Source organism: Quercus lobata, chromosome 8, assembly GCF_001633185.2.
Source record: "Quercus lobata isolate SW786 chromosome 8, ValleyOak3.0 Primary Assembly, whole genome shotgun sequence".
In the NCBI taxonomy this organism is placed as follows: Eukaryota; Viridiplantae; Streptophyta; class Magnoliopsida; order Fagales; family Fagaceae; genus Quercus; species Quercus lobata.
In genome coordinates, this window is record NC_044911.1 from 44,643,604 (window position 1) to 44,660,712 (window position 17,109).

At 34.8% G+C, this 17,109-nt stretch overlaps 3 protein-coding genes across 3 annotated transcripts; 1 reads left to right on the top strand and 2 right to left on the bottom strand.

Annotated features, from left to right (window-relative positions):
- Nucleotides 1-576: 576 nt before the first annotated feature.
- On the bottom strand, nt 577-1,634 carry LOC115955462 (chlorophyll a-b binding protein of LHCII type 1). The gene has a single exon (XM_031073585.1). It carries the CDS (start codon nt 1,540-1,542, stop codon nt 739-741), a length of 804 nt encoding a protein of 267 aa, XP_030929445.1. The 5' UTR covers nt 1,543-1,634; the 3' UTR covers nt 577-738.
- Nucleotides 1,635-4,332: 2,698 nt separating this feature from the next.
- LOC115955468 lies at nt 4,333-11,647 on the bottom strand. The gene is made up of 4 exons (XM_031073591.1): nt 11,374-11,647; nt 9,893-9,960; nt 8,847-8,941; nt 4,333-5,221 (listed from the first exon to the last, which is right to left on the bottom strand). The coding sequence occupies exons 1-4, from the start codon at nt 11,504-11,506 to the stop codon at nt 4,669-4,671; spliced, it is 849 nt and encodes a 282-aa protein (XP_030929451.1). The 5' UTR covers nt 11,507-11,647; the 3' UTR covers nt 4,333-4,668.
- Nucleotides 11,648-16,239: 4,592 nt separating this feature from the next.
- LOC115956934 (serine/threonine-protein phosphatase 7 long form homolog) lies at nt 16,240-16,872 on the top strand. The gene has a single exon (XM_031075197.1). The coding sequence runs from the start codon at nt 16,240-16,242 to the stop codon at nt 16,870-16,872; it is 633 nt and encodes a 210-aa protein (XP_030931057.1).
- The last annotated feature ends 237 nt before the right edge of the window (nt 16,873-17,109 follow it).

A 17,109-nucleotide genomic window follows, 5' to 3' on the forward strand; every position in this document is an offset into this window, starting at 1 on the left:
TTAAGCATAGATCTTGTACAAGCTAGGGGTCGCACAAAATTTAAAGTTCATTAAATAAACTACTTGTACATCAGTGCATATATAGGACATATTTATTTAAAATAATTAAATTACAAATCGAACTTTTTTATATATAAAATATAGAAGATCAAATAATGTAATCTCAATGATAGAAATGATTTATTTTTCATTAAATACAAAATCATTAATTTATAGACCCATAACATTCTCAAATTTGGGAGTTGTGAGTTTGAGTAGTAGTATGCCTTATAAGTGTTCAAGGGGTCCCACGTCATAAGGCAATGCTGATGTTTAAGTGGTGTGGAGGCCATGATAACAATTACAAGTCCCTTTATTTTTTAGCAAAAAAAAAAAAAAAAAAAAAAGGCAAAATTTATGGTATGGAAAAAATGAAAAGAAAAATCATTATAAACACACCACCAGGCGCTTATGTTCTTTAAATAAATATCACTTTGAATTATAAATGACAAATTGTTCGATAGTAAGCTAGGAGATATATAATGGAATAGCCGAATAGGACTTCAATTCAATACGCAATCACAAAGATATCCCCACTTAAAAAAGAAATTGTGCTCTTTAAAAAAAAACCCAAGTATCACAAATTCACATGCATTTTTCATTGGTTTACATCACTACCAATAATCTCATTTCACACTTACTTGCTCACACAACTTTCAGTCCAAGAACAAGAGCTTCCCTCTCTTAAATCTCACTTCCTCACTTCCCAGGGACAAAGTTTGTGGCATATGCCCAAGCATTGTTGTTAACAGGGTCAGCCAAGTGGTCAGCCAGGTTCTCCAATGGGCCCTTTCCAGTAACAATGGCTTGAACAAAGAATCCAAACATGGAAAACATGGCCAATCTACCATTCTTGAGCTCTTTCACCTTAAGCTCAGCAAAAGCCTCTGGATCATCAGCAAGGCCCAATGGGTCAAAGCTCCCACCTGGGTAAATTGGGTCTGTCACCTCACCAAGCGGCCCACCGGCAATACGGTATCCCTCAACTGCACCCATTAAGATCACTTGTACGGCCCAAATAGCCAAAATGCTTTGAGCATGGACCAAGTTTGGATTTCCCAAGTAGTCAAGCCCACCTTCACTGAATATTTGGGCCCCGGCCTTGAACCAAACGGCTTCACCGAACTTGACCCCATTGCGGGCCAAGAGTTCGGGGAAAACGCAGCCCAAGGCTCCAAGCATGGCCCATCGTGAGTGGATCACCTCGAGCTCACGGTTCTTGGCGAATGTCTCTGGGTCAGCTGAAAGCCCAGCAGTGTCCCAACCATAATCACCAGGAAACTCTCCAGTGAGGTAGGATGGGGGCTCACCAGAGAATGGGCCCAAGTACTTGACACGGTCCGGCCCATACCATGGGCTTCCGGATGAGACGGGTTTGGGCCTGCCAGACGCTCTTCTCATGGTTACTCGGCCCTCTCCAAGGAGGTCAGATGTGGAGGGCATAAGCTTGACAGCTTGGCCAGCTAGAGAAGGAGAGGAGAGAGACATTGTTGAGGTAGCCATTGGTTTGAAAAAAAATAAGAATGTCTCCAAGCAAATGTGAGGGACAGAAAGAGAGAGAGAGAGGGTTGAGGTGGGTTTGATGGATGAGGAACAGTCTTAGTTATGAATTTATAGTGTTAGAGAAAGTAAGGGGCCCTTATCTTGTGGTATCTGTATCTCTATTCTCATTGGTGAAAATGAAGTGCAGCAAGATTTTCATATGAATATCTATCCAGTCGGCAGTCTTCAACACCACCAATTTTGCGGGGAACTTTGTTTTTATCTTATTTTGTGGGGCAATTCCATCCTCGAATTATAGATTGAATCTTTAAGACTGTAGCCTATAGAAGAAGTCCACGTGCTGTGTTAAGATTACAATATCACCTCTTAAGATTGATGGATAGGGGAACAGGGACAATATGGGCCCTCTTTCATAATGGATGAACATTAATGAGTTTTTAACTATAATGTCGGCAATTCAACATACAATTTGTACTCAGTATCCAAAAATAATAATCATAATAATAATAATTTGTACTATTTCCCAAAAAAGTACTCATTTTTTAACGGACCCATAGTCTCCAAAAGCATAGCCAATTAGCCACAAGTTTTTCTCAAATCCAATCGATTTCTGCACATTTAGGACAACCAAAAGAAATCTCTAAAAATTGAAGCCATAGATGATGAATTAATCCCTTTATTAGATTTACTGAAATTTAATTTTATCCAACCCTTAGGAGAATGTCACATTCTCACTACGTACTTCACTTTCTTCTTTTCTTTATCACTACTCACTAGTAGTTTTAGGCGCATTCTCAAAATTTAAGAATTGTCCAAGAGCATATGAGTCGGCTTTTTAACTATAAGATAAGAATTAAGGAATTCTGTTAAAATTGCAATCATCACTTCTGCACCATATTTTGCCAAAGAATATGTTCATCTTAATATCTTTGAGATGCTTTAGACAAATTTCCTTTACTAACTCATTAGGTTTTCGAATTAAATTTAATCACATAGTTACGTTGAATTTGATTCTTAAAAAAATTATATTTGTACTTTATTATTCAATGCAACTATGTGTTAGAGTTTAATAGAAGATCCTAATATTATATCTAAGAAATTGTAACTAATTTTTACCTCCTCCAATTGCAGTCAATAATAAAACAACCAAGTTTCATATACACCTATGCTTGGAAAATATGGTTGTCCTATTCAATACTTCTAATACAAGTTTTATAAGCTACCACAAAAATGATTTAATTTTTGAAGCACATTTTATTTTCCCGACCCAATTTAATGAAATTTTTTTTCTTTTGGAGCAAGGCCTCTCATTTTTACATACGATATTTCTGTGTAACCAAGTAGTTGTTTTGACAGAAATAAGGCCATCAGAACTTGGACCCCATCACATGGAACCTTAGATTTTGATCCAAGACTTTGAAATTTGAATGGCCATAATATTTTTAATTAGGTTTATTACTTCATCCCTATTCCAACTTTTATCACATTTAGTACACTTGCTTACCTCTAATTCAAGTCTATATTGCAACGTTTCTCCATAGGAAGAGACTCAAATAAAGCATTTGGACCAACCCATTTATCTAACCAAAGTAAATTACGGTTTCCAGTTGACCCAAGGATTCCAACACTTACCAGCTCTCAAACCTGAAGAATAGTTTTTACAAGTCAAATAATCATTACTGGAAACTTTTACCTTATAAATATATATACATATAGACTCTAGGAAAAACATTTGTTATGTTCTAATTTTACCCACGAATTATTTGGATCACTGGTAACCTTCAATGCTAATTTGGTCACAAAAGTATATTCACATCAATGCAATGTTTGATACCTAAATCTCCTTTCTTTCGGGCACGAACAGTTTTCCAATTAATTGAAGAAAAACTACGTTTTCTATGATCTCCACGCTACAGAAAATTACGTTGAAATCTAAAAAGATTGTTCTCAATATCTTTAGGATGCAAATATGAACTCATTATATTGGGTAATTGAAGAGGGTACAGATTTCACCATAACTTCTCTATCAGCTCTTGATAGCATCTTAGTTACTCATCCCTGCATTTTATTACTAATCTTTAATAAAAGTGTCTAAAAAGTTGGCTGGAGAATGAGGTATTGAATTTGAGACACACTGGTTGCGTGAATCTTATAGAACCAATTTTTTTTTTTTTTTTGAAAAAAAAAAAACAGTAATACTTATTAGAACACACAAACACAAAAGTAATATATAGAACCAATTGTTAGTAAACAAAAATGGAAGCAATCGAAATATACAGCTTGATCCACCAGATAAATTGATGATTAAATCCCATTTTGGCCATAATAGCCAAGACAAAATAAATATGAAGGTATTCTGGCCTATCATTCGCATTTTCCAAATCCGAAAAACACTTCGATTAGAAGAAATAACCATAGCACATTCATTATACCCTTGACATCTTATGCCCAACAGTCTTCAATTCTTCAATGAGCATACATAATAAAAGGTCATATTAACTTGCAAACTTAGTGTGGTTCTATTTTATGATAATTTTATTTCCATCATATGCTTCATTGTTACTCTAGTCTCTAGGACAGAGTTTACCTCCAAACCGCTTTGTAGGAAAATTCCATCAACTTTTACATGGTGACTCAAACAACCATCCATGTTTACTTTTAGTAAAAGGACCTATTTAATGAGTCATGTGTCTTGTTTAAATAATTTAAAGAGTCATGCAATTTAATACATGTGGATAATTTTATAAATTGTTACATAATAGGTTGAAAGAGATTCATCCAAATCAGCTTAGAGGAAAACTCAATACATTACTTTGTACCATATTTGTACCTTGTCAACAAGACCAATAACATAACATTCCAGATTGTGAACTGAGATAAATGCAATTGAGGAGTGGATATGTCAAAGGGTAATCATATATCGACAATAAGACAACTTATCCTACACACCATGATTCATCAATGTGAAGATTGCTAAGTAAAATGACAAACACACTACATATGTAACTGCATGAAGCCATCCACAAATTTAGCAGCAGAGTCATTGTGAAATGATAATAAAGAACTAAGGAAACGTAAAATAGTACCTTACAACAAACTTTAAGATTGAGCACTCCGTCTGTAAATTTATGAGGAGCCATTTATCCACTGTTTGGGTAATGACGATTTGAATATTCGGAGAAGCAATGTTCTCTCTCTCTTGCCTATTTTGTTAATACCATAGCCCCGAAATACACCAAGCTTAAGTGCTTCTCGTCCTTCCTCCACAGTTCTTTTTCTCACAGTTGTCAATAAACCCGTTCCTTGGGGACCAATGTTGCTATCTTCTTTCCCAGTTACACATTCCTCTTTGTCCACTATTACCACACCGGGACTGTCAACAACCATTTCCTCAGATTTATGTTTGTCATCTTCGTTGGTCTCAACTCCATCTCCAAGTTTTCCCTCACAACCATTAGGGCTGCTGCTTCCCCACCATTTGTTTGAGGCAGTTGACAAGCCATTTGACGGGAATCCATATTTAAATTCATCCAAGGCTGCAATTCCTTTTGTTAAGCTTGTGCTAAGCAAATTCTGGGATCGCAGAGTCTGAACATTCTTGCTTCCTTGCTGTTGTAAATTGTGAGGAAGTGCAGCACCTTTTGATTTGGACATATCACTGTTTGATTTTTGTGCACCACTGCATTAAAAAATGAGGAAAATGGAAGTAGGGAGAGAGAGAGAGAAAGAATAATCAGAAATTCCTGGCAGGATCTCTTCATATTTGTCAGCAAGCTGAAAATTCAAATGTCAGGACAACATGCAACTGGTCAACATAAGATATCAAGTTATTATATAAAATTACTAATGCGTATGCCATCATTTTTAATGTTATGATGAGGCATAACCTAACAAAACAATGGAATGAAGAATGAAAGATTGTAAGATTACCACAAAGAGTCACAAAATAAGAAAGGCATTTAATTAACACAGATACTTAGATTATCAGTAATTTTGTATGGGTGATAGGCATAATTTGGTCACATTGTGTTTTGTGCTTAACCTATAAATAATACCTATGTATAATATGGTTAATTAATTTTACCCTAAACATATTTATCAAAAAAAAAAAAAAAATTACCCTAAACACAATTTCACTAACTAGCACCTCGTAGTGTTTTCAACAAAGATGTTCAAATCCCTCATCCCCTTTGTAACTAATGAATTATCAAAGAACAAATTAATAATTTGTTTACATGGTATCAGAGCCCCTGTAACTCTAAACAGCTGCCTGCCATGATTGATCACCATCAACCACTACACCAATAATAAGCACCATTGACTGCTGCAATTGCTCTTGTCTGCATAACTCCATCATCACGATCAATTATTATCACAATATTGACGGCTAGCCCAAACCTGAGATTGATAGTCCTCACAAAAAACAGATTATTGGAAGATCCTCAATATTGTTTGCCTGACTTTTCGGCAATTTCTTTTTGTTCCTTGTTTGGAATGCAGTCAATTAGAACATCATATCGAGAAGGACATCACAATCATTCCTACATCACTCTGCTACTGCTATGTTTTTCATTTGGCCTGCATCATTGCTCCACCCCTTTTAGTCTTTGATTTCTATGGGTTAATGGGCTTCTCTAAAGACCCATGATACTTTTGAAGATGTTCCCTATTTCAACCATAGATAGGTTAATGGACCTTGTTAATTATTATGATGCTGTGTAATCTACTGGTATCTTCGTGTGTTGGCTGGTTGGATTGCTAAATTGGTTCTTCCAATTATGGAGCTTTCTGCAGGTGGGTTAATTCGTTCTTGTATTTGCATTACTTGTGAGTAATTCCTTAATCATATGATGTCATGGAGTTGAAGAAATAACTATATATGAGTTTTTTATCCTCCTAAATTATTTTTTACAATTAATTAAATTGAGCTATAATAATTATGCTCAACCTATATGAGTTTTTTCTCCTCCTAAATTATTTTTGACAATTAGTGGGAGTATTTTAGATAGTTAAGAAGAAATTTCAGTATTTGGTGTCAGATCCCCCTAACTTTACTGGTCCCAAATATGCTGATTGGAAGTTAAGGTGATAGGTAAGAAGTATTTGATGTCAGGGATTTGATGTCCGCTCGTTCTACAATAAGCTCCGAAGCTCCCTGCCTATTACCTTTCCTTGGAAAGGTATTTGGAAGGCTAAGGCTCCTACTCACGCCTCCTTCTTTGTTTGGACTCCGGCTTGGGAGAAGATTCTTACAGGGGATATTTTGGGATTTCTTGGGTTTTGCCAAGATCGGTTGCAGATATGCTTTTCGGTTGGTGGAATTGGTTTGGAAAGCACTCTTCTGGCGTTTGGAATCTAGCTCCGTTGTGCCTAATGTGGTGTATTTGGAGGGAGCGTAATTGGCGTACTTTTGAGGATAGGGACAAGTCTGATGACCAGTTGCTCGCTTACTTTAGTGGCTCTCTTTTTGATTGGTCTATGGCTTGGGGACTCACCTCTAGTGATTCTATCCCTATGTTCCTTAGTTCTCTTCTCTGTAATTAATTTGCTATTTGTTGTCTCCGTTTGTTTTCTTATTTTTTTCTTTTTCTTCTCTCTTTTTGTTTGTTTCCTTCTCTGTATTCTCTGTTCTGCCTTGTGTTTTCATGAGGTAGCTTTTAATATATATCTTTCTTACTTATCAAAAAAAAAGAAATTTGATGTCAGATCTCCCAACCTCTATTGCTCCCAATATGCTAATCAGAAAGTGTTTATAACATCATTAGTACTATTGATGACAAGTAGGTAATTATCGAGTTGAAGGTGTTCCTTCAAAACTCAGTCAGACTAAGGATTAGGGGAAGCTATGTTATTTCTTGGGTATTGAAGTAGCACAATCTAAGGAAGGGATTAATTTGTCGTAGAGAAATATGGGTGGGATATTTTGGAGGAAATAGGCTTATCAGGTTCAAAACCTGTAGAGACTCTTGTAAGCCTTAATGTCAAACTGTATACAGATCATGAGGAGTTGTCAAGTTCAAAACCACAGTTTAAGATTTTATTGCTGATTTGTTGCACAATGATGGCAAGATGTCTCCAAGGGTATGCAACCATCCACTTCAGATTCAGGAAGAAAGAGATTACTAGTGTAAAAAGAAAAAAAATTATGATTGCTTAAGTGCCCTCAGTTTTAATGAGATGTACGCCACAATTTTAGTCCAATAAGATTACTATTCCCCACATGAAGATCGGGAGGATAGCAAACCCCTATAGGTATATATGTAGAACAGAATGAAAATTACAAGTTGATTCTAAACAGATATCACTTCATTAGAATATCTTTTCCAAAGGAAAAATTACTTTTCCTATGTTACTAATGTTGATGCTTTCTTTGTTATTCAATTGGAGCACTATATATTCTGATAATTACAATAATTTCTTTTCTCCCTCCAACAAGGAGTTATATATTGTTTCCATGTAGCAATTTGGTCATCCTAGAAACAAAAGCATTTTAGAAATACAACATAGGAAAACATTAAGAACAGCATAGAAACAACCAGAAATATAATACACTTTATAACATATAACATATGTTAAATAATCTATTGGATACATAAGCCCTCATCAAATATCGACACTCAAAAAAGTCCATTTGAATTATAATATATCTTTAGGTTGATCTTTTTTTTTTGACAAGTAAGAAAAGTCTATGTTAAAAAAGCTACTTTATGCAAAAGGAGCACAAAGAAGTCAAATAGTACAAGGAAGAAAAATAAAAGAACAGAAAACTGGTTACAAGAGAGGAGAACTAATGAACAGAATGAGGGAATCACTATATGTGAGAATCAGTAATTGATTTAGGTTGATCTAACTCAATTGATTCTAGTATATTACTCTTCCTCTTTGAGAAAGTCCCAATCAGATGCTTCAGTATTACTATAGCCATTCATTTCTCTTTAAGTTGATATACATATATACATGCATATATGGGTTTGTGTTTATGATCAGATGCTTCAGTGTTATTATAACCATTCATTATTCAAGTTGATATACATACATATATGCAGGTATGTGTGTTTGTGTATGTAATGAATTTCCTCCATACCATAGTTAGAACTCACTTTCTAATTCATGTTTGGAGTCCATAATGTTTTAGACCTCAAAGCATGTATCTTAGGCCCAAAAAAAACTCCTTCTCTATTAATCAGCAGGCAGCAGCTTTGTGCCAATGAAAAGGGTAAAGAAGTTATCATAAGGAACATTAAAAGAAACCCGTATGACTATTAGATGTCAATAATATGGCAGAACTTGTCAAAGCATTATACCTTTCTCTACCATTCTTTGACAGCTCAGCAAGTTCTTTGTATTTTTCTCTAGCAGCATATCTTCTAATTTCTTCAATGCTCTTTCCAGATAGAAACTATATTGCATTTCAAAATCATATTACATAAAATCATATATATAAGGAAAAAAATTTACAACTTGTTTACTCAGAATCATCATCCAATGACACCAATGTTCGCATAAACATTGGCAGCAAAGCCAGTACAGATATCAGTCCAAGACATGCATAACAATTATACCACTCATAGTGTAGCCTGTTACGTTTGAGATTGTTCTGAGATGCATATTAGTATATTACTACTGCAAGGATGAACCATATTAGATATAACCGTCCAGTCCAACTTGATTTCAAACACAGAGCTTACAATCATTTTGGGGATGAAACTGAAAAGGTAAAAGATGTAATTTCCTTTTTTTTATTTTATAAGTTAAAAGATGTAATTTATTTTACAATAATTGTAAACATCTTAGACAATAACAGTACATGTGATAAACTTAGCTACTTCATAGATAAGCATTTGAAGTTTTGTACTGAAGCATTTGAAGTTTTGAACTGACATTTCTTGCTGCCATTTATTTCTTTAAGTAAAAAAAAAAAAAAGGTGTCAGTCAATGTTTCCACATGTTTCTTCATCTCATTAACCATCTACAAATATTTTTTTTAAGCAAACCAACATTCACCCCTAAACTCAGAAATTACGAACATGCCAACCAGTTGGTCTTGGGATAATAATTTGGGGACATAAACAATATCAGAATTGGTAAATTGCAGAGCTTGTGAAGCTAATGCATTAGTAATTCACCTCACACACACACACAAAAGTAAAAATAACAATCACTGATGAGATACAATATACACAAACTGCACTACTGCCACGTGATTCACAAATGAATCTCACCGCTTGCAAAAAGGAGAAACAAATATGTACAAATGATAAAACACAGAGAAAATGAATGAATGAGCCATTTTCAGTATAGCCAAGCAATTTGAAACATGAGCACAAATTAGGGGACCTTAAAAGTCTACCTTCCTATATGGCCACCTATCCAGACCATTTTCACGACAAAGTTTCTTTAGTACACTTGTACATACACCTGCCATATGAAGATCAAACCACATTATCAGGCTTCGTTATTACACACATTTGAAGATCAAAACATGTCAAGTATTGATGGCTGATATTTGAATGCAGCCTGTGTGCTTCCTTTTTGGTTTTTACTGAAATTATTTACTTTAAAAAGAAAACACTACTTGATGGCTGACATGCAAACATAACTTAAGGCATATACCTTTATACCATTAGTTTACACAAGAAGTTATCATGCAGCATCTTTTTTTCTTTTTTCTTTTTTGGGTTAGTAGCTACCATGCAACTTAGCCAGAAGAACAATTAGGAATCTTCACACCAATAACCTAGTTGTGTAAAAAAATACAAATACATATATACATACGCAACAACCACCATAAGTTACACATGAAAGCATAAAAGAAGGCATATCACAAGTCATCCATAAGTTCATCATGCGATAATGTGAATTACTTAGTAGCCTAAAACATGGTAGTGACGTTGCGTTCGAAAACCAATTGCACTAAAGAGAAGTGTTCATAAGAGTTTTCAAGCAACTAAAAATATCATGTACACTTAAGTTTCTTCTTCTTAAGTGAATGATTTCTTCTTCTTCTTTTTTTTTTTTTTTTTTTTGGGTAATTCGATAGTTGGGGGAGGGGGGATTTGATCCTTGTAAGTCTCTATTAAAAACACCAGAAAGTGTCAGTTACGCTACAAGGCTCTTGATTCTTCTTCTTAAGTAAATGATATAGTGGAATACTTGTGTTTCTTTTCATATTAATAAAAATTTTGATTACTTAACCCAAAAAAAATAAATAAAAAAATAGTAAAAAAGTTCTGAGTTCATAAAAACAAATCTAAGAATGAGCACAGTGCCTTCTCAAAGTACCATCCTATTAATATCATGCTCAGGAGCAATCAGCTAAAAAAAACAATATTTGTGACTGCCTATTCTATTCATTTTACTTCAGTCCTAATAAAAACTTTGTATGAGCAACAAAATTGATAGAGCATGAAGCTGGAATGTTATTAGAGTCAGAAGCATCAAGAGACCATGCTTGTTCCATGTCACTATAAATTGTGTTATTCTGAGAGGGTCACCCATCATTTTTACACAATGGACACAGAACAATTTCAAAGAAACAATGGAACTAACCATAATAATTTCAAAAAAAAAAATCTGTTTGACAATGTAACATGCAATTGAGGTTTTCTCAGTTGTTAAAATATGTGTTGAGAGTTAAACATCAGGGACTTGACAAGTCGCGGGTTCGGGTCTAAGAATCAGCCTCACTCCAGGCTGCCTGCCAAACCCGGCCCGTAAAAAAAGTGAGAGTTCTGTGTACTGAGTACGACATCGTAGCATGGAAAATTAGAATGCTTTTTGAAAAGTAAAATGCTGAGAGAGAGAGGAGAGAGAGAGAGAGGGAGAGAGTACCGAGAGTAGAAGCGGCGTCGTTGAGAGGCATAGAGAAGTATCTAGAGATTTTATCAAAAGTGAGAGAAGCTGTGTTTGTGTTTGGGTTGGTGTTTGTGTTTGGGTTTGGGTTTGGGTTTTGACGTGAACTCATTCTCTTACAATCACTAATTCCTACTACTTTCACTGGGTGCAGGAATTGGAATTGGAAATGGAAATGGAAATGGAAATGCAATTTGGGGAATTTGTTGGGTAACTCGTTTCGTTGGGGCTTACGTCATCGGTTTCGTTGATCTGGAAATCGACTTTTGTTATTTTTATGAAAAATTGTAAGGACAATTAAAATGACACAATTGCCCACATGACATACGGTGAATGGGGTAGAAAAGTTGTGGATTTTTTTTTTTTTTTTTTGGAGAAGTGAAATAAGAAGCTAGTCTACAGGTAAGATAGTTGTAGCAATTTATGAAAAAGTATATTTTATTTTTTTCAATTTTATGAGAAAAGAATTGAAAAAAATAAAATGGGTTTTACCTTCCCCATAGGTACCTGCCTCACTCACCCTTAATGGATTGGTTTTACCTTCCCTACATAACAAATGGGACCAGGATGGGGGTTGACATTTTCCCTTGCATTCGCCTTGTTTATATTTAAATAATTAAAAATATTTTTATAAGTTTTTTTTTTAAATTATTATAAGATATACATATGTGTTTTTCATCTTTTAACTTTAAATTTATGATGCCTTTTTATATTGTATTATAGAATTTACACTTTTGTGTTTTAATATTTACGTTGTTTATATTTTTTTTAATTATTGTATTGCTATGTTTGAATTTTTTTTGTATTTCTTATTACTTGAATTGTTGTATTCTTATGCTTTGAGAAGGTTTTTGTAAATTGTAATGTTAGAACTTTTTTTTAATGTTTTATGAGTTTTAATTTAATGTGTTCAAAATAAATTTTTAATGAATTATATATATATAAAATATTTGAGTGTGGCAGGATGGGTACTCACTAGAACGGGGTGGGGAAAAAAAAAAAAAAAAAAAAACCCACTCCAAAGCGGAAGTGGGGCAAGGGCGGGGAATAGGAAACCTACTCTGCTGTCATTCCTAGTCTTAATAAAAATCATTTTGCATAAGCTAAGGTGATTTATATATTTGCATAAGCATTATAGCAAAATCCCATTTTGCAAAACTAGTTTATGATTGGATGTGGGTCAACTATATTTTGGACTTTATACTATTTTACATAAGCTAACATGAATACTCAAGAGAAGTCCACACTTTTGTCTTTTAATTTAAAAAAAAAAAAATCAAGTAAAATTGTAGCAAACATTACATCAACTTTGAATGTAAAGAGACTTAGTATCCGTTTAGATTGCGATGAAAATCTCTTGCGTATGCGTTTCACGTTTTTAGATGTGGGACCCACGACTACAGTGCAGGAAGAGAAAAGACTCCTTTGCTGCATTGGGCGTTTTCTAGTGGTCCCGTGCACTATTCACGAGACCCGCAAGTACTTTATTCAGCAAAAAAAAACTTTAAAACTGGGTCCTATGGTACTATTCACACATTTAAAATTATTTTGCTACAGTATTTTTAGTTTTCAACAATAAGCGGTATCCAAACAAACCCTTAAATAGTTGATTGGTGATAGTTATATACTGTGTGTACGAGACACAACTGAAATCGTGCTTTGACATTCAATTGATTTAAGTAATAATTCCATTCCACAATTATAATTCAAATCATGTTTTTAAAACACGATTTCGGTTGGAATATGTATGACTATGTATAACTTAACATGTGTAACAATAGTTAGCGTAAATAATTTAAAATTTGTCTCCCTAAAGTGTTTTTTCTTTTTAAGATATTCTTTGAGTTTCTCTTTAAAATTTGTTAGAGATTTATGACCTAAGAAACCTAAACCTATAGGCCCATGTACCTGTAAAGTAAGCACGCTAACCCTAATTTAATATAGGGTTAATGTAGGATTCTCTAGCACATAAACCCTATATTGGATATGTTATAACATGAATACTTCAATAGCAAACTATTGTAGTCATCAAGAAGACTCATCCTATGGACATAGACTGTAGTGGGCCACCTAAAGGTAGACTACCTCGTTTGGAAATAACTTATTTAGTTTTTGCTTAAAGAACCGTAAATAAAAGGTAAAAGTTAAATAAAATAAGTAGGTAACTCGTGTAGAACCCGCAAATAGTAAAAACAATAAGCAAAAGTTTAATAAAATAAGTAGGTGATTCACATGGGACTGCTAGGAAAAATCCAACTTCTCTTTTCTCTTCTCTCATTCACTCAATAAAATCCACCCAACGAGGACCAAATGTCACCCGCCAAATAGATCCTTTTACCATTGAGTTTTCTCTCAACAATAGTTTTAGTGCCATTAATCAGGGATTTTTTTTTCTTCAAAATAACACTAAAACTCAAACAATTTCGTTAGTTAGCATGTTTTCAAAACTATTTAGTTATCTAACAACTCGAGAGTAAGAGATTCGATTTTGCAGTCATAAATCAAGTATAATTAACTCGATTTTCCTATCGTGGCAGCAGCTGAGGTGGACATTTTGTCCACGTAAGCATAGAACTCGAGTTCTTTGGACTCAATTTTGTTGAAATGAACTCGAGTCCTTTGGACTCAATTTTGTTTAAATGGAAAACGAGCCTTATGAACTCGATTTCAGTTCCTGGTGGACAACCCTCCATGTGTTTAATATGGGTCCCAGCAACAACACTTTTCCTGTTTTCCCCTAGTTCTCTCTGTCTCTCTCACTCAGTCTCAATCACTCACTCACTGCAACACAACACACTTCCCTCTCACTCTTCAAAGACTCTTCTTTCCCACTCCGTCTCTCTCTGCCGCTTTCTCCCTCTTCAAACACTTTGCAAACACTCTCATACACTCTTAGACCCTTTCATACACTCTCATACAACACAATTCTTTGCTATTGATCTTCCCTCTTACTCTACACTCTAATCTCTGTATTTTGGGTGGCTTCGTTGGTGGGTATTTGGGTCCTAGTTCTCAGTGGCTCCACGTCTATCACAAGTAACGACTCTCTCTCTCTCTCTCTCTCTCTCTCTCTCTCTCTCTCTCTCTCTCTCTCTCTCTCTCCATAGCGGAGGGTATTTGACTGATTTAGGGTTTTGTTTGTGATTTGGTTTGTATCTATCTATTTTTTGTATCTATGGGAGGGTTTCATGTTAGATTTGATTTGTATCTGTCTATTTTTTGTATTTGTGGGATAGGGTTTCATTTGTGATTTGATTTAGGTGTCAAGATTGCTGAGGTGGTGACTAGTGAGCAATGGTTTGTTTAGCTAACTTATTTTTAGCTTTATTTGGCTTCTATAATTTGTTAAAACTATACTTATTTTTAGCTTTATTTGGCTTCTATAATTTGTTAAAACTATACTTATTTTTATAAGTACAATTATATTCTTATCCATCTTATTAAGATACCCTTTGAATGGTATTGCTTTTCTATTGGTATTAAGTATATGTGTGTTTGTGTGTGTTTTTGAATGATAAGAAATTGTCGGTGTCGCAGTCAGTGAATTCAAGTGGTGGTGGGGGATGGGGTCCATAATGTGATGATGTTTGTGTTTATTAATGCTGGCTCTTAATTTTGTAAAATATGATTTTGGAGTTAGCCCCCCTTTATGTTGCTATTAACCTTGATTTATTTGTTCATATATCCTCTATGTGAATTATATTGATTAATATGAAATTAATTGACATTTTATTTATTAGTTAGTACTTAATAAAGAAAACAAATTTGTATAAAGAAACCATTGATAAACAAATAAGTGATACCATACTTTAAGCTTTGTGCAGTATGGCTGCTGTTGTTGTTTAGGAGGTTAATAAGTTAGGTCCTGGTCCCATGGATGATTTGGTGTTAAGGTTGCTAGAAGAACATCGATCATACGCTATTTGGGAAGGCGAGGTAAAATTAAAACTAACCACTTGCTGAATTTCTATATTCACTTCTTTTCCTTTTACATTTCTCATTTTTATGTTGATTTTTTTTTTTTCCATTTCTAAAATTCTAAGTTTGTCAATAGTATTACTAGCTTTGAATGCATAGTCATGAGCATGCCATAGTGCTATTTCTAAAACGTTTTTAAGCATTCATAGTTTTTTAACTTAATATCTTGTGTGTATTATAGGCCAGATTGTACTTCAAATGCGAAATCATGAAGCCAGTTTTTATCTCAATTTCTTGCATGTATTATAGGCCAGCTATTCCCTTGCAATGTTGACGGTTGATGACTTATATGTTTTTGGTGGGGTGGTTAGGGTTTGATTTACCAGTGATGAGAAGGGTTTTTAGGATTAAGAAATTTCAACGAGTTTTAATTTTTCATTTGTATCATACCATCAATCATGTTTAAAAACTTTATTTCATAATTGAGTTTTACCCCTTCAATTTTTTTACGTTTGGTGTTTTTAAGATAACCAAATTGAATTGTGAGAGCCAGAGAGAATGAAATTTTGATGTATGTATTCGTTGTAAACATGGTGGCTAACGCGTTGGATTGCTATTATGGCAATGTTTACACAATAGTATGCACGACACAAGTAATAGGATAAATGGCTAAAAACAAATGTATCAAGTGCATTGCATCCTTTTATTTTCTCCCTTCATTGCTTTTTTTTTTTTTTTTTTCCTTTGGATGATATTTTAATTTCAATGATAACTGCTTTATTTTTGTTTTTTGGGAATAATAGCTACAATCATATTACAAAGGTTATAGTGTAGAGCACCTCATCACCATGGTTCTATCATGTGCAGGATCCGGGGGTACTGCAATGCTGTGGTCGTAATGAGGAGTTTCAAAAACGACACTCGATGATGGATGATCGTGTCCTTGACATTGTTAAGAAAGTTGGATTAAAGGGGTTGCATGGGACCCCATCTAGAGAGATCGATCATAATTTGATAACAGCCTTCATTGAGCAATGGCGGCCTGAAACCCATACCTTCCACTTGCCACATGGTGAGACGACGATCACGTTACAAGATATGGAGGTTCTTTTGGGGATTCCGATCTATGGTGAGCCAATTGTTGCAAGAACTGACTTGGGGTGGGCTACTGAATGTGAGAATATGCTTGGAATTGTTATTGATGGTGTGGTGCTTCAAGGACAAAGGATCCAGATTAAATGGCTACTTCAAAAAGTTGACGAAGCTTTGGCTGATGGTGTAGCAGAGGTTGTTGTGCATCAGTTTGCACGGTGTTATATTCTAGGGCTCCTAGGGGACACAATTTTCAGGGACAAGTCTAGCAATAGGGTGCATACGATATGGTTGCAGATGTTGGGGGACCTTCGCAATCCACCTCAATACAGTTGGGGGATCACTTGCCTTACATGGTTGTACAGAGAGTTATGTAGGGCATGCCAAAAAGGAAGACCAAAGTTGTTTGGGGAAGACCAAAGTTGTTTGGAGAGTGAAACATGCTCACCATATCCAAGTATGGAATAGTTGAGCAAAATTAATATGTCATGGAGCACGACTAGAGGGTGATATGCCGCTTGATCATCCATACTTTCAATGGTACGATAGGGTCACTCGGAGGTACGTCGACCACACTAGCACTACACTTCGTATTATGGTAATTGCTTTAACCTTTCTTTTCAAATTTAGTTGTGTGTTACCATTTTTGTGTTAGATGTAGTAATTGTATTTATTTACTTGTAGATTGCAAGTCACAAGCAGTTG